This window comes from Neophocaena asiaeorientalis, unplaced genomic scaffold, assembly GCF_003031525.2.
Source record: "Neophocaena asiaeorientalis asiaeorientalis breed wild unplaced genomic scaffold, Neophocaena_asiaeorientalis_V1.1 scaffold784, whole genome shotgun sequence".
In the NCBI taxonomy this organism is placed as follows: Eukaryota; Metazoa; Chordata; class Mammalia; order Artiodactyla; family Phocoenidae; genus Neophocaena; species Neophocaena asiaeorientalis.
Window position 1 is genome coordinate 352397 of NW_020174692.1, and position 21700 is coordinate 374096.

The 21700-nt window shown below is 36.4% G+C and overlaps 2 protein-coding genes across 7 annotated transcripts in view; one reads left to right on the forward strand and one right to left on the reverse strand.

Moving 5' to 3' along the window:
* Positions 1–21700, forward strand: part of LOC112409007 (vesicle-associated membrane protein 714-like) — a 42985-nt gene that overhangs the window by 19712 nt on the left and 1573 nt on the right. The window contains exon 6 of the mRNA XM_024758871.1: positions 11142–11256. Coding sequence (XP_024614639.1) covers positions 11142–11256 — 115 coding nt within the window. The remainder of the gene's footprint in view (positions 1–11141; positions 11257–21700) is intronic.
* HNRNPD (heterogeneous nuclear ribonucleoprotein D) overlaps positions 21581–21700 on the reverse strand; it is a 17675-nt gene continuing 17555 nt past the window's right edge. For all 6 annotated transcript variants that reach the window (XR_003005067.1, XR_003005068.1, XM_024758870.1 and 3 more), the window contains one exon: positions 21581–21700. This exon is cut by the window's right edge and continues 713 nt beyond it. The gene's annotated coding sequence lies outside the window, so the exon portion shown is untranslated.

Below are 21700 nucleotides of genomic sequence, written 5' to 3' on the forward strand. Positions count from 1 at the left end.
CCAAGCCCATTCCACTCCCTCACCAGAAGAACTGCTATCGTGAATTTGATTTGAATCATTTGTATGCATGTTTTGACTCCTCTGCTATATATGTGTAGCTATATATGTATCTGTAGTATTGGTTTGCATTTTTAAACTTTGTATTTATGACATTATAATGAACCTATCCTTCTGCAACCTGAGTTTTTAGTTCAACATTATGTTTTTGAAATGTATTCATTTTGATACACTTAGCTCTAATGTATCAATTTAGCTTCTGCCAGCATATCATTACTATTTTAAGAAATACAGAAATACTTATCCTTTCCCCTTTTAATGAATATTAACGTAGATTCCAACTTCTTTATTATGGACAACACTGCACTGAACACCCTTGTACATGTCTTTTAGTACACATTTACAAAATGTTTCTAAGACAATAGTCTATAGAGTTTTTTGATCGTGCATACTTATTCATAAAATATTCTTGAGAATGTGTTTAAATATATATAAATTATATATATTCTTCAATAGTAATGTTATATATTAAAACATACTAATAGAAATTAAAAGAATGAGACAAAGATGAAATAAAAAATTAAATAATTTTTCTTAAGAAAATTAAAACTATGTCTCTCTAAGAAAAATTTTAATAATGTATTTTAATGATAGTGTGATTAAAAGCCAGATTTGATTACAAATGACTATTTTTTAAGTCTCTAAATATGGCAGGTAGTGTTCAAACTAGAAGCAGAGATATATCCTCTTTGTCATTTTCTTGTTGTTTATCTTTGCCCTGTTAGTATAATTAAGCCACATGTCTACTTTAGCTTAGTTAAAACTAAATAATATTACCCATGTATTACCCATAATTCACTTACCCATATAAATTGTAGGTATTGCAATACACTACAAGAGAGTGGACAAAGGGGTCCGCAGTGGCCAACTCTGCATCACTGTGGAATTTCCCCTCTACCCTCAAAACATCTTAACTTTCATGATTTACCATTTTACATCATACCTAGGGAAAATGTCAGTGCCTATCCATATGTTAAATTTTAAATATTTTCATTTCCTTCTTGTTTATTAGATTAAAATGAACAAATAGATATGGTTCTAATATTATTTTCCTGCTCTCCAGTGGGTCATCTTTTACAATCCCCTGGGTTGCTAGATCCCATTTTTGACCCACTGTTCTATAATATATACATAGAAATGGAATTGCTGGATCTTAAAATATGTGCACCTTTGAATTAGCCAAATGTTTCAAAATTACTTTCCAAAGTGTCGTGCCAGTTTATACTCCCATCGGCGCTGTACGAGAGGCCCCGTCGCTCCACACTGTCTTTCCAAAACCTGAGATTATTAGATTATAACTTTTAACAATCTGGTAGGGGAAAGAAAGTAACTATTGTCTTGATTTGCATTTCCCTAATTTGGGATGACAGAGAGAAATTTTTGTTTATTAACCATTAGCGTTTCTTCTGTGAGTGGCCTGTTGATATCCTTTGCCCATTTTGCTAATGGGGTGCTTATCTTTTTTAATAATTTAGTATATATATATAAAATACTTATTTTATAACTATTAGAATAATGAATGAGTATATAATTCTTCATCCTAATACTTAGTTGTAGAAAGTGTAAATATGTTCTCCCAGTATGTGGACTGATTTTAACTTTGTGTACAGTGTCTTTTTTAGGACAGAAGTCTTTTCTCTTTACTATTTTTTTTTATTGAAGTGTAGTTGATTTACACTGTTGTGTTAATTTCTGCTATACAGCAAAGTGATTCAGTTATACATATATAACTATATATACATTCTTTTTTTATATTCTTTTCCATTATGGTTTATCATAGGATATTGAATATAGTTCTCTGTGCTGTACAGTAGGACCTTGTTGTTTATCCATTCTGTATATAAAAGCTTACATCTGCTAACCCCATCCTCCAATCCATCCCTTCCCAACCCCCTCCCCCTTGGCAACCACCGGTCTTTTCTCTATGCCCGTGAGTCTGTTTCATAGATAGGTTCACTTGTGTCATATTTTAGATTCCATATATAATGATATCATATGGTATTTGTCTTCCTCTTTCTGACTTACTTAGCATGATAATCTCTAGCTGCATCCATGTTGCTGCAGATGGCATTATTTCATTTTTTTATGGCTGAGTATTATTCCATTGTATATATGTACCACTTCTTCTTTATCCATTTATCAGGACAGATGTCTTTAACTTTCATGTAGGCAAATGTATCAGTCCTGTCCTTTATGCTTTCTGTGTCTTAAGAACGCCTTCCTTTCGCCAGGTTATAAAGATACTCTTATATTGTCTCCTGAAAGTTTTTATTTCTGCTTCTTAAACATGAATCTTTAAAACATCTGGAATTTTATTTTTGCATAAAATGTGAGGTAGGAATCAAATTCTATTATTTTCTGTATAAATAACCAGTTGCCCAAACGACCATTTATTAAATAGCTCAGACTTTCCCATTTGGTTTGTAATGCCAACATTGCCACATATAATGTTTTCATATGTAAACCATTTTCGTTCTTTTGATTTGTATGTATTATATTCTTCTGATCTATTTCTATTTCCTTGGGCCAGTACTACACCATTTTAGTTACTGTGGTTTTATGAGAAGTCTTAATATCTTATAGGGCAACTTCGTCTACTTTCTCTTTTTTAGAAATTATGTTGGCAAGGCTTGCTTCTTTCTCTTTTGGGGAATTTTAGATTCTACATCTCAAGTTACACACACACACAAACTGTTGGGATATTAGTTGGAATTACATTAATATGGGGAGAACTGACACCTTTAAAATACTGTTTTCCCTTCTCTGAACATGCTATGTCTCTTCATTTTTCTAAGTCTCTTTCAAAATCTTTCAGTAGAGTTTTATAATTTTTCCCCTAAGGGTCTTGTACAACTTTTCTGAGATTTATTTCTTGATATCTTACTGTTTTTGTTGCTATTGTATATGATATTTTTTTTTTTTTTTTTTTTTTTTTTTTTTGCGGTACGCGGGCCTCTCACTGTTGTGGCCTCTCCCGTTGCGGAGCACAGGCTCCGGACGCGCAGGCTCAGCGGCCATGGCTCACGGGCCCAGCCGCTCCGCGGCATGTGGGATCTTCCCGGACCGGGGCACGAACCCGTGTCCCCTGCATCGGTAGGCGGACTCTCAACCACTGCGCCACCAGGGAAGCCCTATGATATTTTTTAAACTACATTTTCAAAACATTTTTGGTTAACAGGAACGCAGTCAATTTTTGCATACTGATTTTGTATCCCAAGTCTTGCTGAACTCTTTTATGGTAATATTGTTTGTTTGTGGACTTCTTTGCATTTTCTACATAGAAGTGCCATCATATATGAAAAATGACTGGATTTTTTTTATCCTTTCCAATATGTATTTTCTTTGCTTCCTTGTTCATGCCTCCCTCTCAAGTTAAAGGCAACTACCTTGAGGCCATTAGGCTTGGTTGGATAGGAAGCCTATACCCTTAATCTGATCTCTAAGGCAGGGCACAATCTTTTTGTAATTGAGGTAAAATTCACATAACAAAAAATTAACATTTTAAAGTATACAATTCAGTGGCAATTGGTACATTCACGATGTTGTGTACCCACCACCTCCATCTAGTTCCAAAACATTTTATCACCCCAAAAATAAACTTCATGCCCATTAAGCAATTACTCCCCAGCCCCTAACAACCAATAACCTACTTTCTGTCTCTATGGATTTACCAATTCTGAGTATTTCATATAAATGGAATTATACAATCTGTTGTCTTTTGTGTCTGGCTTCTTTCACTTAGCATGATGTTTTCGAGGGTCATCCATGTTGTAGCAGGTATCAGTACTTCATTCCTTTCTGGCTGAATAATATTCCATTGTATAGATTTACAATTTGTTTATCCATTCATCAAATGATGGACATCTGTGTTGTTTCTGCCTTTTGGCTACTGTGAATAATGCTGCTATGAACATTTGTGTACAAGTTTGTGTTTGAATAGTTGTTTTCAATTCTTTTATGTATGTACATAGGAATGGAATTGCTGGATTATATGGTAATTCTATTTAAACTTTTTGAGGAATTTCCAAACTATTTTCCACAGTGGTTGAACCATTTTACCTTCCCACCAGTAATGTAAGAGGGTTCCAATTTCTCCACATCCTCTTCAACACTTGTTGTTTTTCCTTTTTTCTTTTTTTTTTTTTTATTATAGCCATCCTACCGGTGTGAAGTGGTATCTTACTTTGATTTGCATTTCAAGTCATTTGTCCATTTTTAATAGGTTTGGGGGGGTTGTAATTGAGGAAGGGTAGAATCTTAATGGGCATCTGTCATTAAAAGGCCTTTTTAATCTAATGTCTTACTATTTGGGCCCCAAAACCATCAGCTTATCCAATCTTCCAATGTTCCACATTTCTGCAGTCTCTCTATTCCTTTTCATTTCTTCTTGCAAACCAGCCAGTTGCTGCCTTGCTAAATGTAGCCAGTAACAAGAACTCACACTACTACCTTTCTATTTTCCAACCTTTTCTTCTAAAAGGACAGACTCAGTAGTATTTTGCCTGCCTTCCAAATTATCACAGGCAATAGTTTTAGCAAATATTTTACCCTGAAGAGCATTGGTCTTTATCTTTCCAGACTCAGTTTCTTCTGTGCCTACCACCTGATGGCTAAGCCAGCGCTACATGTTTTAGAGTTCTGTATTGATAATAACAACATCTCATCCTACTACAATTTCACTATTAGAGAAACATTAGCTATACCAACATACCTCAAGTTTTCAGTGTTTTAACTCAACAGAGGTTAATTTCTCGGTTGTATAACAGTATAAGGCAGGCTTTCAGTGAGCAGACTTCCACAGGGTAATCCAGAAACCCAAGTTTTTTCCATTTTGTGACTCTGTCATTGCCTTTGGCCCCTCAGAATCTTTCAATTTCAGGTGGCAGCTGGTTAAACAGGGAGTGGAAGAAGCACATTTGCTTTGAGCCAGTTCAGCCCAAAAGTGACACCCATCATTTCTACTCACAATCTATTGGTAGGAATTAGTCTTATAGCTTTGCATAGGTACATGGGGTAGAGAGAGGACACAGCAAGGGGTGGGGTGAAGGGCCTGAGAAATGTGATCTGTGACTGGACAGTCTCTTGCCAGCAACAACTCTACATTATGGAAGGGGAACTCAAAGTCTTCAGTGGATAGCTGGCTGTCTTTATCACATCTGGAAGTTTATCACTAAAGGAAATTCTAAAGGAACTATACAGATAGTGGTAAAGGTGTAGGTAACACTAAATGAATATTGACTGCAATATAGGTGATGAGAAGTGGTTGGATTCTGGATATATTTTGAAGGTGGAGCGAATTAGAGTTGCTGACAGATTGGCCATGAGGTGAGAGAGAGTCAAGGAAGACTCCAAAGCTTTGAGCCTAGTTAATAGGAAAGATGGAAATTGAGTAGTTTCATTGCTTTCCTCACGTGAGCCCAAGGGTTAGTCCACTATGAGCACTAAATCCTAAGCCCTGCCTGCATGGCAGAGGCCAACATCATCACCTTCCCAAATCCAGAGGAGCTGCACCATCAGTGCAACTTCTCACTGCTTTCCTAGGTTCCTGCACTTGGCCTTACTCTTACTTTCTTCCAATATCAGTTATGCATTTAAAAGTTTGCTTCTTATATTTTATCTAGCATTTCTGAGTAGTAATAGTGGCAGGGTTATAGGGTTACATAATCCACTATATCACTGGATCTATTACTTTTTTATTAGATTATATCATGTTTCTTTCTTATCAGAAAAGAGGCAACATCTAAATCCCAGAAAGTTATAGCAAAAAAATTGAGATTTTTTTTTCACTTTACTGCCTTTCCTTCCAAACAAATCCCACGTTTATGTATATATTGTATTTTCATGATTACATGGGGAAAAATGACTTCCTCTTTGAAGCCAGTTGAGTAGAAGCAGCTCAATAAAAGATTAAATTAGGGACTTCCCTGGTGGTTCAGTGGTTAAGACTCCCCACTTCCACTGCAGGGGCTGCCGGTTTGATTCCTGGTCGGGAAACTAAGATCCCACATGCCATGTGCAGTGCAGCCAAAAAAATAAAATAAAATAAAGGAAAAAAATAAAGATGAAATTTGACTGAAATATTTTACAATTGCTCTCAGATTATTTTCACACAGATATCACATAATCATTCTCACTAAACCCTCTATTTTTGCCTAGCTAAATTAATTTTCTCTCTCTTGATCTTTTTGTAACAGACCCAACTATTCTTAAAAAGCAGATTTGGCTTTTTAACAAAAAGTAGGCCAATAAGCTTTCTGTCAGTCTGCCTACAGATAAATATGGGTCATGGATTTTAACTTGCAGATTAAACATATACATTTATTTTGGTATCCTCTCAAAACTCCAATAAAATGATAGGTAAAACAACAATTAGAGATTTTAATGTATAAACCACTAGGATTTTTTAGAAAAAGAACAAGAGAAAAGAAATTTCAAAATTTTGGAAGCTAGGAAAATGGGTTCTGAGTACTTAATAGCCTCATTAGAGCAGTAAAAGTTCAAAAAACAAGCTTATAGCAGAAGATATTAAGATGCCAAATGATCCAGGCCATAGAACCTTGGAAAGGATCAGAAATTGGACACACATCGTACTTCTAAAAGGAGACACATGGTACTTCTAAAAGCAGTATGGGTCTAGAAAGAAGAGATTGGGTATAATGTGTTTAAAAGGAACATTTTACCTGTAGAGCCCCTTCCCGACTTTTTACAGCCACAGTTTCCTCTCCTTACCCCTGACAAAGGATAATAAATTGTATTATCTAAAGATAAAAGACCTAAGAGATTCTAAACTCATTTACCAGGTGCAGTTAAGGCCAGAGTGACCATCATATTAAAATTAGGTGGACTAAGTAAAAATCTGCATCCTGAATAGGGTGACCATTCCCCAACCTCTCTCCCAGTCAGCTTCACCCAGGCAGGAGATTAGAGGATTCCTCCCTAAGAAAACTCACGAGGCCAAGGAAAAAAGACCTACAGATACTGACCTACACATATTGAGGCATTCCCCCAATGAAATAGTCAGGTTCATACCAGATTATCCTATAGTGAAGCCCACCAAATGATAGCCCTCACTCACTCATATGGAGTTTCCAATCATCACTTTAGATAATGAGATATTTGAGAAAAATCTCTATAATAAAAAAAAATCAAAGTAAACAGAAAAAAGGAACTCAGACAAAACAGATAATGCAGAAGCAAAGGAAAGCTTCATTAAAAAAAAATCTCTCTGGGGGGAAGGATAAATTAGAAGTTTGGGATTAACATGAACACACTACTATGTATAAAATAGATAACAAATAAGGACCTACTGTATAGCACAGGGAACTATACTCAATATTTTGTAATAACCTATAAGGGAAAAGAATCTGAAAAGGAATATATATGTGTGTGTGTGTATATATACACACACACACATATACATATATATATACACACACATATACATATGTATGTATATCTGAATCACTGTGCTGTACACCTGAAACTAACACAATACTGTAAATTATACTTCACTTAAAAAAAGCAAACAGGTCTTCCCTGGTGACGCAGTGGTTAAGAATCTGCCTGCCAATGCAGGGGACACGAGTTCGAGCCTCATTAGAGCAGTAAAAGCTGCTGGTCCGGGAAGATCCCACATGCCGCGGAGCAACTAAGCCCATGCGCCACAGCTACTGAGCCTGAGCTCTAGAGCCTGCAAGCCACAACTACTGAGCCCGTGTGCCTAGAGCCCGTGCTCCGCAACAAGAGAAGCCACCGCAACAAAGAGTAGCCCCCACCCACCACAACTAGAGAAAGCCCGCGGACAGCAACAAAGACCCAATGCAGCCAAAAATAAATAAATAAATTTATTTAAAAAAAAAACAAAACCTCTCTAATGTCTTCGGAGAAATAATAGAAGACAATATTGTACAACCCTGAAACAAGAATGGAAAGCTATGTAAAAGCTTATTCATAGAACAAAAAGATCTTTTGGAAGTTAAAACAACAGTAAAATTTTTAAATTAAATAGAATGATTGTAATATAAAGTTGAGATATTCTCTCAGAGAGCAGAGCAAAAAGAGAGAGAAAAGACAGAGAATCAGTCTAAGAGATCCAACATATGAAGAACAGGATTTTCAGAAAAAGAAAATGAAGGAATCAGAGGGGAGAAAATCAGATTAATACAAGAAAAAATCCTAGAACTAAGTAACATGAATTTACAGATTCAATGAACAACAAAAGAGGATCATAGCAGGGCATGTAATCTCGAAATTATAGAACGTTAAAAAGGAAGAGAAGATTCTGAAGGTTTTTAGAGAGAGAGAAAAAACAAAGACTTGGCAATTAGAATAACAGATTTTGCAAAAGCAATATATGGGTGCTAAACAAAAATGAAGGAATGCTTCTAAAATTCTGAAGGAAAATGATTTCCACATTAGACTTCTATACCCAAATTACCAAGGGTAGAATCAAGACATTTCTAGGCATGTAAATTCTCAGAAACATATCTCCCACCCACCCTTTCTAAGAAGTTTTCAGCAGAAATTTTTCACCAACAGAAGGAAGTAAATCAAGAAAGGGAACGAAATGAGACTGAAAAAGCAAAAGGCCCAGCACAAGAGAAGGGCATTCCCAGGATACTGGTGCAGAAAGATCTGAAGATTAAAGCTATAGGTATAGCAAACCTAGACCCCAACCAAACCACACTGGAGTAGATCAAAAGGCTCTGTGAGGAACTTCAAGATAAAGCAGAAGAATCCAACAGAGGAGCCATCAAAGGAAGGATATTTTCCAGCTCCTTTGGAGAGTTTGGGAATGAATTACTGGTTGGTAGATTAAAAACTAATAAATGAAAACATTTTAACTATCTACCTATTATTAGCTCTAGAGAAGCCAAAAAGCTATACACTAAAGTCAATGTAGTCAAATATGCTCCATGTCTCAGGGAATAGTTACAAAGCTTTAATTTAACAAAAAGAATAGGAAAGGTATGTGTTTGGGGAAGGGGGGTTTGGAGGTATGGTAGGAGTTATATCCCCTTTTCTATAGTTGGAAACAGGAAAAATCAAGAAAAAAATATATATATATGGTTTCTAGCAATACAGAGGAAAACAAACAGCAGGAAAAAAATAAACAGCTAAATGAGGTGCATTCAACAAGTATTTACTGAGCACCCACTACATGTCAGACACTGTTTTAGGTCAGGGTTTCTCAGCCGTGGCACACTCTAGACTGTCCTATGCATTGTAGGATATTCAACAGCATTCCTGGCTTCTATCCATTAGATGCCCAGTAGCACCCCTACAGGCATGACAGTCAAAAATGTCTCCTGATATCGCCAAACGTCCTCTGGAGGGCAAAATTATCCCCAGGAGAGAACCACTGTTCCAGGAAATAGAGATACAGCAATTAACAAAACACACGAAAAAGAGCTGAAAGTGATTACCTCTGAAAAATAGGATCAGGTTGAAGAGGAGCAGGGCAGGAAAATGCAGTTTTTACTCATAAGCCTTATAGAATTCTGACTTTTCAAACTATATATACATGCTACATTAATGAAAGAGAATAAATAATCTAAGAGAAAGATATAAAGTCCATTTATACCTTAATTCACTGTTTCTACATGAGGCAGTATAGTCATGCAATTCTAGATTTGAATTCCAGCTCCACCACTTACTCTGAGGCAAGCAACTTAACCCATTCTGAGCCTCATTTTCTTCAACACTATAAAACAGGAATATTCACCTAGGGTTATTATAAGTATTGCATATTATTATGCAAAAATACATATAATGCATGTCCTATAGTACCTGCACTTTAAGCATTCAATAAATTATAACATCTTGGAAAGTATATGTAGTCAGTAGCTTCCATACGCCAGATCCTTGAGAATAACCACCAGCATCTTGGGTATATAAACCTGGGGCTCCCATAGCTTGTCATACACTAGTCATGAGACCATCTGAGTGGCATACCAGGACTCATGCCATTTATAGCATGCACTGTAATCATGTACATACCTTGACTTTGCTCTTGGAAAATCACCATATATACTGAGAGTAAAAAAGCAGATCTGTTGCACGAAGAAAGATAACTGAAATATGTTAGAGTTTTACTCATCCAGGTGGCAGATAGCAGAAATCCATGTAAGCATCAAACAATTTATTTGTATCATGCTATAGGAAAAGCAGTTACATATATTTTAAAAATAAAAAGGAGTAGACCAAATGAAAACAATAAAGCTTACTTCAGGGGATGGGGGGAAGCATTTTACAATTTCGTGTGACCGTGTTTCATTTCTCTCCACTGCTCCTTGGATTCTTTCAATAATCTTAATAAAATTTAATAAAAGTGAGCTATTTTGTTTAGGTTAATTAAGGTATGAAATTTTTGTATCGTACTTAACGAAGTCCATCTCATTATTCATTAAAATATTAATTATAATAATGGCATAATTTATTCTTATATCCAGTCTCGATATACTATATTCACTACCTCAGTTAATCCTCACAATCTGGGCTACTATGTGGCAGATACTACTATCCTCATTTAATAGATTTAGTCATTCATTTTTTCAACAAATACTATTATAATTGAACACCTGCTCTATGTTGTTTGCTGTTGGGAATATAGCAGTGAATGAAACAGACAAAAAATCCCTGCCTTCATAGAACTTACGTTCTCAACAAACAACAAATAAGTAAAATGTACATATTGTTAGATAAGAGATAAGTACTTTGGAGAAAAACAATGTATTGAAGAAGAGGGTTTCTGGAATGGAGATGGGGTAGCAATTTTAAATAGGGTTGTAGGGGATAGTGGAATTTAAGTAAAATCATGATGTTAAGATGAGGAAACAAGTTCAGAGAATTAGTAACTTATTCAAGGTCACAAAATTAATAAAGCCAATAAAAGTATAGCGGAACACAATAAAGAATCTTGGTGCATCATTTTATAACAGCTGCTCAGACTTATTGCGACTTTTTGTGATTGGTCAAACCCAAATTAAATCTGTTCTTCTAAATCGTTCTAATAAGTATTGTAGTGTGCACATTAATCCAGAAATGGAAAGAAAACATTAAATTTGTGTTTATTTTCATTTCAGGGCAAAGAATCCCAAAAAACAAGAAAGATTCTTGGGAGGATATGGTGGAAACACTTCAAAAAGATTATAGTCATCACTATGGCCATTCTCCTTTCAATCATCATCATTCTTTTAAGTACAAATGTAATACCAACTTGACCCTTCTCCCCATCCCCAGCAGGTACCAATAAATTGTTATATGTAATTATAGAGTTCTACAACCAACAACTACAAAAGCCTTCTCTAGTGGTAGGAGGAATGAAAGAAAAGGGAGTTGGAAGTATTTCCTTGTCCCTTTAGTGTTCCTTGACTCTTGTCTTTGTACCTCTCCCATTTCTGTAATCCCATGTTTTTTTTTTACCACTGCTCCACTACTCTTCTCTTTGTTAATATTACAAGCACATACCCTGAAATCAGACTGCCAAGCTTCAACTCTCCACTCTGCCACATACCACATAGATGACTTTGGACAAGTTGGTTAACCTTTGACCCTGTCTCCTCATCTTTAAAATGGAGCTAATAATAATATCGCATAGAGTTGTTGTCTACCACATAGAAAATGCTATTTAAGTGTTAACTATTACTTAATAGGAAAGATGACTGCATTTATGGCATTGATTAAATCCCCATTATCTTACTCCTTACTCAGAAATGACCTTAAAATTCCCTTAGAAGAATTCTTACATGAGTACAGTCCAGATACACATTCCCCTCTTCTACATATTCTTTCATGTGAAATGAAAATTCAAACCATTGTGTTTTACACTAGGCATTTCTTTGGGTAAAGATTAAAAAATTAGGAAACTATCATTTCTCTAATAAATCACAGGTCATGTCTTCTATTTTACCACCCTAACAGCTTTATTCTCTTTTTAACTGATACACTTCATCCAATAACCTTAAATCACTAAGATTTCTAAAACCCAAAACATTCAACCTCATTTCGCAGTTGGTTACAAGGTTTTATGAATTCTATTTCCTAACGGGGATGTTGAGGTCTAAAGTACGTTTTAAAAATCATAAAAATCATAGTGATCCATGGGGAAGAATAAAAAGATTAGAACAGGGGTTCCTGACTACTAGAGAACTCATTTTAATTCTGATAATGATCAAATATCAGCATTTTAAGTAGGTCCCAATTCCTCCAGCACAATATCACCTTTCTATTCACAAAATATTTTTTAAAGCATTTTAAATGTTAGAAACTTTTGGAGTTTCTGTAATTTATACCCAGGAAAAGAAATATAGTCTGACATATGTACTAAGTGCTTTGGGAGAGAGGTGTCTCATTAAATTTTACAATGACACGAAGAGGTAAAAACTATTGTTAGTATAATGTAAAGCACATAAAACTGGCTGGCACATAAGTGCTATGTTAATGTTAGTTCATATTATTATCTTTATTTTGCATATGAGAAAAGAGCAAAGTTAAATGGCATGTTCAAGATCACACAGCTAGAAAGCTGAGATTTTACTGATTCAAGTACTGACTGAGGTATATAGCCACGAAACCCACATGTTTAACTCAGAGTATATTATCTGACCCCTTAAATTGTGGGCCAGACAACACACATCAGTACTATTTTGCTTTGGACCAGGTTAGTAGGTTGTTTTGCGGGGGGGGGTAGAGATAGGAATCTGAAGGAATATTGTGAGTATATTGTCATGCATTTTGCTGCCATTACTTTTGTAGCCCTATAAAATTTCTGTAATTTATAATTATGTACAAAACAATGTATTTGTATCCTGATTGCCAGTGAATACTAGCATATTTATTGCTAGAAGACATCAAATTTAACACCTAATCTAGCCACCACACCACCCCCAATTTTACATTTTAGGATGCCAAGACCCAGAAGCCTAAAAAATAAATAAAATGCCTTTGCAACCTCCCTCCACTTGCAGCGCGTTTAAAGCACGGGCTATCACCCTGGTTCCAGGCAGCACGTCCCATGTAATACCCGTTTTCCTAGGCAGTCTTAAATAGAGTTTAGGAGTTTTCCAGATGACTTCTATTTTTATGAACTGTTGAAAGCTGCTAGGAAGAAGTAAGCAAAGCACTCATTTAGTAAAGTGTTTCCCTGCTATTTGTGCAACACCTAGCAGAATGTACCTGAGTAGAAAGAAACAGATATTAAGACAATCTTAGATTTTTCATTTATGCATTCAAATATTGTTGAGTTGCTCCTCTGCACCAAAACAGTCCTAAATCATTAGGGTTTATTCTAAGTTACCACATTAATAGAGATAACAGACGTTTGAGAAATTAACGGTTGTATGTAGAAGTATAAGAAATGGTTCTGATCCTAAGGGAAGCTTACATTCCAGTTGAGGAGGTAAGACCAACAAAGGTCATAAACACGTTAAAATAACATCTACTAAGTGATGCACTCTGTGGCAGGGAAAAAAGAAAGATAATGATCAACACCGGCTCCAGTCACTGAGGAAGATTTGCACTTATAAGTGGGATGGGAATTGGACCTTATTAGAAATCAAATTTATCTCAATAGGTAAAGGCAGTCCAGTTAATGTTGTTACTGAGCACTGATATGCCAGTAGCTGTCGAAGTACTTTATTTTTATTTAATCCTCACAACAACCCTGAGATGGGTACTATTATTATTTCCATTTTACAGATAAGAAAACTGAAGCACAAGTTAGGTCACTTGCCAGAGTCCACTGGGCTAACATAGTAAGAGGAAAAAAGATGAACAAATGAAGACACTGCTTGCTGTGTGGGTGGAGAAAGTGGACTAGACCTTGGGAGTTCAGTCGTGCATTCATTCATTCACTCAGATGGACCGTAGCAGAGCTCAGCCTTCGGTTCTCTTCATTTTCCGCACTCTCCAGGGTGCTTTTATTCACTCCCATGGCATTGCCTTCTCCAGCAATAACCTTCCTTCTGAATTCCAAACCATTTTCTCTACTGGAGACATCCACTTGGATAACGTACAAACACCTCAAATGTTAAATCCTAAAACTCGTATATATTCTTCCTTTCCCCACAAACCTGCTTACTGGACCTTATCTCCTGTGTCTATAAAGGGGATCACAGCTATGTGATCTAGGTCTGTGATCTAGACCTTAGTCTACTGTGACTCCTCTCTTCTGCTTATCTCCTTTTCCCAAATTACTCACCAAAATCACAGAGCTTCCACATGAAATCTCCTGAAGACTCACAGCAGGGAAGCCCAGAAGAGTGACAGAAACAAAAGTAGGGAGTCCCTGCAGGTGCCCAGGCAAGCTTCAAAAAGGGCACTCATCCCCATCATGGTAGACAACAATGTGTCTACTCCCCTCAAGCCTTTTTTGTATTTGGACTGCCTAGCACAGACAGACAGACATTAACATTTGATACTTTTTCATATGCATGATTTCCATAGCTCTTAAACATGATCACAGCAATAAATATGAAGCTTTGGTTTTCAACGCTCAGCTCAGAATCACCTGGGGATCCTAGTAAGACAGTGTAGGCTGTCTGGGCTCCAAACCTGAAGATTCTGCTTAAGGTTGGGATGGCGCCTCAAAGTGTATGTGTTTAAACCCCATTCAGTGTATGAAGCTGAGAACGACTAACATCAAAGCACTTTTCACATACCTATCATTTAATGTCCATCCCTAAAGAACATCTAATTTTACAGTTGGAAAAACTGACGCTTGTTGGAGAAGTTCAATTTTATTTGCCCAACATCACAGGGCAAATGACGGAGTGGGACCTCTGAACCATTCACTTGAAATATCTATTCCATTCAACATACTAAACAAGAATTTTTAAAATATCTGCAAAGAAGAATGTCCCACACATTCTAATAAATCTGCAAGAATTATTTTAACTTGTTTTGAAATTTTGTTATCTCATTACAGTCTTCGCAGAAGCTAGAACAAAATTCATTATTTAATTCCGGCCTGATTTTTAGACAAATCACAAGCTGGTTACAGGAAAACAGGTCATTCGAGGGGAAGCCCCTGCTCAGCACACCATGACCCACCATGATGGGACCCTCCCTCTTGGCAGGCCAGCACTGAGTGACCCACATTCCTTCAAGAGTTCTCAAAGGAACGTAGGAAATGTAATAATGAAATGATAGTTAGGTTTTTTCTGTATTTACGTTGAATATGGGTACCTTGGTTAACATTATTGCTATTGTACACATCTTAATTCGATTTGCCATTTTTTGAAAAATTTGCATAGAGAGTAAATGCATTCCCAGACCTTTTAGTGGTTTCACAATTTGACAGCAAGCCCAGTAGAGGCTAAAGACTGAACATCCCCATATAAAATATTCCTACTCTTGGTATCCTCTCATGAACATTCTGGAGAAAACTGGAAATTGCTTTTTTCTTCCATCAAAATTTCAACCTGTAATACTGTTTAACCAATTATGCATCACTAACTTTAAAAAGAATCCCGTCATTTAACATTGTCATTTAAACATGACAGTAGTTGCCTTACCTTCCCAAATAAGAAAACAAGACCTACATTATTTCAAGAAATTCATCCAAGAGGGGAAACCTTAAAAAAAAAAAAAAAAGACAGTGCAAAAAATGCATGACTGCTGTTAAGAGTTTAATTTTAAGACAAAAGCACTACATTATAATTTAAACATAATCTTTCAGAAAAGAAAGTTTAGTGCAAATCAAAACCCCATTAAAGCCCACTATAAACTTCACATGAAGATTCTAGAAGTAGGCTTCTAGAACTGGAAACACTTGGTTCCAACAAAATCTGCTTAGGGAGAATATGTCTTGAAAATGTCAAATGGTACAGAGAACATTATGTTGGTTTAGAATCAAGTCAACCAGGTTCTAAAAAAAGACATGCTGATAGGTCTTAATACATATAATTAGTTGTAGCATGCTTTATCAATTATTGTAGAAGCAATTTACAACAAATTTCTGAGTATTTCGAAGTTTTCTTTATTGCCTTAGCCAATCTCTTTAACTACACTGCAATAATTATATAGCCATCTTCCAATTTCTTTTAAAAGGGTTCCACTTCATCAGTCTGAGATTGGCAAATGTTCTCTAAAAATGTGATAAAGCCCTGTGTAACCCAAGGCCATCCATACAACAAAGGGGCAATTATATAATTTCTTTTCTCAAGTATTTATTCAAAGCATAGCTTTCCATGACATGTTAAATGTCACATTTAGGTACTGGCATAATACAACTGTTAAGTGTCTTCCAATATTTTAAAGAAAAATTTCAAAAAGGCAGGAAAGTAACCTTGCTTTCAAATTCTAAAATACAAACAGAATATAGCCTACACAAATAAAATGTGTATCAACTAACCTTGAAATAAACTCTCTCCCCCAACACCGAGCAACTTAGGTAAGTTTCTCAAAATAGAATCCGATAACCCTAATATCAATGTTTAATAAATGAGGACCTATCTGTACTTTCTCTGAAGACTTGAAAGAATTCCTCCCATGACAACTAAAATAACTGATTTGGACTGCTGAAACAAGAAACACCTTGCTCTTACTTAGGATTTCATTCCTACAAAGTATCTCACCCTTTTTAAGTAGTAAAATAATTTTGTCAAGTCCTTTTTCCATGCCCTTTAAGCACCTTTCTGTCCCCCCAAATTATCCACCTCTACAGAGCTTACTGGAGAAAATGAACATTTAGCAGAGCATTCTGCTCTGTCTTCCTAAATTACATATTCCCTTGGATCCTGCAGTCTTACCCAAAGCTACTATACTATAGTCACTTATAAAGGAAAGCTGTTGGAATTATCTCCTTCATGAGAATCTAAAAGATGCTTATGGACAACAGGGCAATATATAACTAGCCCAACTCAAGAGAACAGAAAAAGTCAGTTTTAAACAGAGTTGCTGATTACCAATTAATAATAATGGAATGAATGAATGAAGTCAGTGACAAACCAAAGGGGGCAATATGCAGGCGACAGGGGAATGTACTGCCCCTAAAGAGTTTAATCCCAACCACCTACCCTCACCACCTCCCTTCCCCAGCATGGCACACTACTGCTCCCTGTCCTCTCGTACACTCATTAGAATGCTAAGTCTCTATGGTTTTTTTCAAGCTAGACTTAGGGTCCGTGATTAAAATGCTTGAGTGGTATAAGTTTTATGAAACATGCACCTTTATTTGTCTTTACACGAGATAAAAGTAAAAACAGAAAGACAAAAAATCCTTATGAAACACAGCAAGCTTAACTCTAACCACCTTAAAACAACAGTCCTTACAACTTCAGTGTAGGTAAGATCACTTGGTGTGTGTGAAATACAGAATCCCAGGGAACACCTCCAAACAATACTGATTCTGATATAAATAGCCTGCAGGTCTCTTTGAAATGCCAACGAGATTATAATCAACACTCCCCCAACTTTCCAGATTATAGGCAATTGACAGCAATATACAGCCCAACCCACCAATTTACACAACTGGATCTTGCTAGAACATTACACATGCAAAATTTCAGACTAGACTCCTAATTATAGCCAGTAGTGAAGAAAGGAAAAAGTATGCATTCTTCTCAACTTTTCAAAAGTAGGTAGTAACAGTCAGTCTTCATGAAGTCTGGGGTCATCCTTAAGTATTAGTACACTGATAAATTGCACTATTAAGTAAACTGCATCCGAAGAAATTTACTTTATTGAGATGTGCATCCATTATGCATGGATCTAGATTTTTACATTTCAGGTTAATCTGACTCCAAACCAAATAAACTCATCATACATTTCAGGACCAACACAAATACTGTGATGGACAGTGGGATCAGTCCTTGTTTTAAAATTCCCAATACCTCAAGGCCATAAAGTACTTTTGAAGTACAAGACAACTTCAAAGAACTTTCCCAAGCAGTAAAACAAAGCACATAAAAGTATAGAATACAAAGACCTAATAACAGATCCTAATGTTATTGAGACTACCTTTCAAAACTATTTCAGCATGAATGGCACCTGGACAGGTGTCCACACACTATATTCTAACTTGTATACAACAAAGAATAGTGAAGTAATTGCCACCCCAATGTGGAAAGAGTAATGTGGTAATAAGACCTGCAACCTTACAATACATATTTGAAGGTTAAAAAAGGAGTAAGAGGAAACCCAGAACCCCAGGAAGAGAGATTAACTAACTCACCTGGTAGCAAACATCTAGTAAACCAAAAGGTATCAAAATTTGACTTAGGACAACAGACCTAGAAAGGGGGGTTGGTAGCTCTAACAGGGTCTACAAAACTGATGAGAACTGAAATCAAAGCTTCCTAACACTGTCCAACAGGTAAATGAGATTTTTCTATAATAAACTAGCGAACTACTTGTAAACTTCTACTTTGCTGGCCAAATTTTAGAAGGGTACTGAACTACTAACATTTTGTCTCCCCAAATCTGTCATTACCACACACAAAAAGGGTGCTAAAAGTAAACAATACCACTTCTGGTCTTCTGAAATCCTACTAAAACCCATTACTTAAAAAAGGGGAGGGGGCAACATAAAAAATACATAAGGTCAAAGAAAATGGGAGAGGGAATTCCCTAGCGGTCCAGTGGTTTTACACTCTGCGCTTTCATTGCCATGGGCGCAGGTTCAATCCCTGGACTGGGAACTAAGATCCCACAAGCCATGCAGCCAAAAAAAAAGAAAATGGGAGAGGAAACTACAAAATTTTGGAAGCTGCAAACCTTTGAATAAATGGCAATTGACTAAGGAGACAAGAAAACTTAATATTCTGTCAGCAGTGAGGATATTTCAGATTGTACCACAGAACCCCCAAAGGCTTATTAGCAAACGGCAGCCCAGGTATCTCTGTAAACAGAGGTAAAAGGGACTAAAAGAGGATTGGTTGAAAGTCTGTTTGACAAGCAGTTAAACCTCCAGATCCCCTCTGTACTGCTGGACAGCTGAACTCTTCCATCCTGGCAGAAACTTGTCTGAAGCAGGTAAGAGGGTGGTCTTCGGACTCAATAGGCATACAATGATGAAAATAAAGGAGTTCAAGTAGTTTACTTGTTCAGATCCCTCAGGTTTCTCCCCTCACTGGGATCTCAGAACACTGGCAGCCAGGTTTTTTACCCTCCAGGCAGCAGAGTAGAAAAAGACTTCTCTGATGAACCTGATCAGCTCAAGGAAGGAAAAAAAGAATGTATCAAGAGGTTCCTCAATAAAATGACACAGCCCGATCACCGAGTAGTGAACCCCATGGTTGACAAATACCCATCCCTCAGCCCCACAAATTCACAACATCCAAGCTGCTTTAAAAATGCTGCACTCCTAAATATGAGACAAGGATCACCAAACATTTGAGGAAGATTATAGGCAGAGGCCAAAGCAACAGGAAAGAAAAGCATCTTGGAGGAAACAAACTCTGAAAGTTATTGTTAACTTTAGACTTGAATAAAAGATAATACACACCCATGTTAAGAACAGGTTACTACTTATAACACAGGTTGGAGAAAAGAGGTCTTAGATATTAGATGACTGAAATTAAAAACCTTAAAAAAAGTTGAAAGATTAAGTTGTAAAAATCGCTCAAAGGATAACAGCCTGCAACGGAAAACAGGAAAACCAGATGCGCAGGGCTCACACCCAAAAAACAATTCTGGAGGAAAGACTGGGGTGGTGAAGAACATGAGGAAAGATCAGCTCCAGTAACATTTCCCAGGATTGAAGAGCATGTTTACACAATGACAGGACCCACTGAATGCTCAGCACAATGGATGAAACAAACCCAAGATAGTCATGAAATTGGAGAACACTGATAGTGGTAAAACCCTAAGCATTTTACATGAATGATGAAAAATCAAACAGCATCAAATCTCTTCACTAAACCTTGAATTCTCTATTGAGCCAAACTAGTTATTTGGTTACGAGGATGGAACAGACCTTTATAGATGGGAAGGCCTCAGAAGCAGGAAGATGGGCTATACAAAAGCAAGCCCTGGGATTCAAGAAATAAAGGACCTAAGTTGACAGGCACAAGGCAACGCCCCAGAATGACGGCAAGGCCCCAACTCAAGTTATTCAACAATTCTGAAGGGCAAGGAGTTCAGATTGAAATATAAAATACCTAAGAAAAACATGAAGCTGATAAATGGATTTGTATAAAGGGAGAGTTTTTCAATTCTGTGCAAGTCTGAAAGTAAATTACAGCCCAGTACACAGAAAAATATTCATCTAGGTCAAGAAATAACACCTGAAATGGATCTAGGAATAGCACTTCAAATGTGACATCGAATATATGGAAACAAATAGTATGAAAATCAAGGTTAAGAACTGTTTTTCCCTAACTCTGTGTGCAAGCGTAACTTTTATAGAAAGTCGTAAGTAGGAATAAACCACCCCCTAAAATTAAAACATTAAACTGCTGGGGGCAAAGAATTAAACCTGAGTACATCTTTAGTTGCACCTTTCTAATTAAATCTAAAAATCACGGGGCACAACATTTTGACATAACAAAGAATCAAAAATTAATTTGATAGCTTTACATTTATCCAATGAAACCAACCTCATTTTTTAAAACCAACCAGTTTTAACTTTAAAAAAAAGGTTTTGATGTGGAACATTTACAAACAAACCTCACCTTCTTAAATCTAGCTTTTAATTCAATCAGTTTTAACCCCTCTTTTTAAAAAGGTTTTGAAGTGGAACATTTACATAAAATAAACATAGTACTGCTTAACAATCCCAAAACAAATTCACTAAGTTTGATCAGAGGTCTGCAAACTTTTTCTATAAAGGGCCAGATAAATATTTCAGGCTTTATAGTTGTCATAACTACTCAACTCTGTTGTGGTGCAAAACAGCCATACAAGAAACAAACAAATTAGCATAGCTGTGTTGTAATACTGTTAACAAAAACAGGCCGCAGGCCCCCAACTTAGATGTCTATCATGTAAGTTTAACTTACTTCAGTTAAAACTAACTTCTGTTCACTAAAATGCTTGCCTAGTTGGAGGTCAATTCTTAACATCAGACAATTCAACTCCACAAAAGGGAAAAGAAAAAAAAAAAAGGCTTTATAAAAATCACTTCACTCTTATTACAGAATTATCAGACCATTTCTCACCTATAATGTACTTTTTTCTACCTAACTGTTCTCAGCAGCCTGGCTTGACTTAGCTGACTAGTCAGGGTCTTAAATTACCACTCAGGGTAAAACACTCATTAACATTCACTGGAGTAATAACTTCAAAGGATTTTCCAAGTTGATGGGTATCAGTTCCCTGAGTGCTATTAACAGATACCAAAAGCCTTTCAACTGCAAGTTTATCAATTTCTACACTTTACAAACAAAACAAATGACAGAGAAGAAACCTTCCAACTTGATCCTAAAGCCGTCAACTAAACTCCCAGCTACACATTCTTAGAATGACTCAGAACTCAGGTGCCTTCAAATCCCAGTCCAGGATATTTCAAGGCCTTACTCCAAAAACCTAAGACTTTAATGGAAATAAAAATCCTCCAAACAAATGAACACACACACATAAACACAGTATACATTTCTTTAATCCTCCCTCGACACTCAGACAGCTATTGAGTATAAATCCACCGCAGCCCTAAAAATCTCTGAACTAGCTGCATTTCTATTATGATTAACAGATTTTTCTT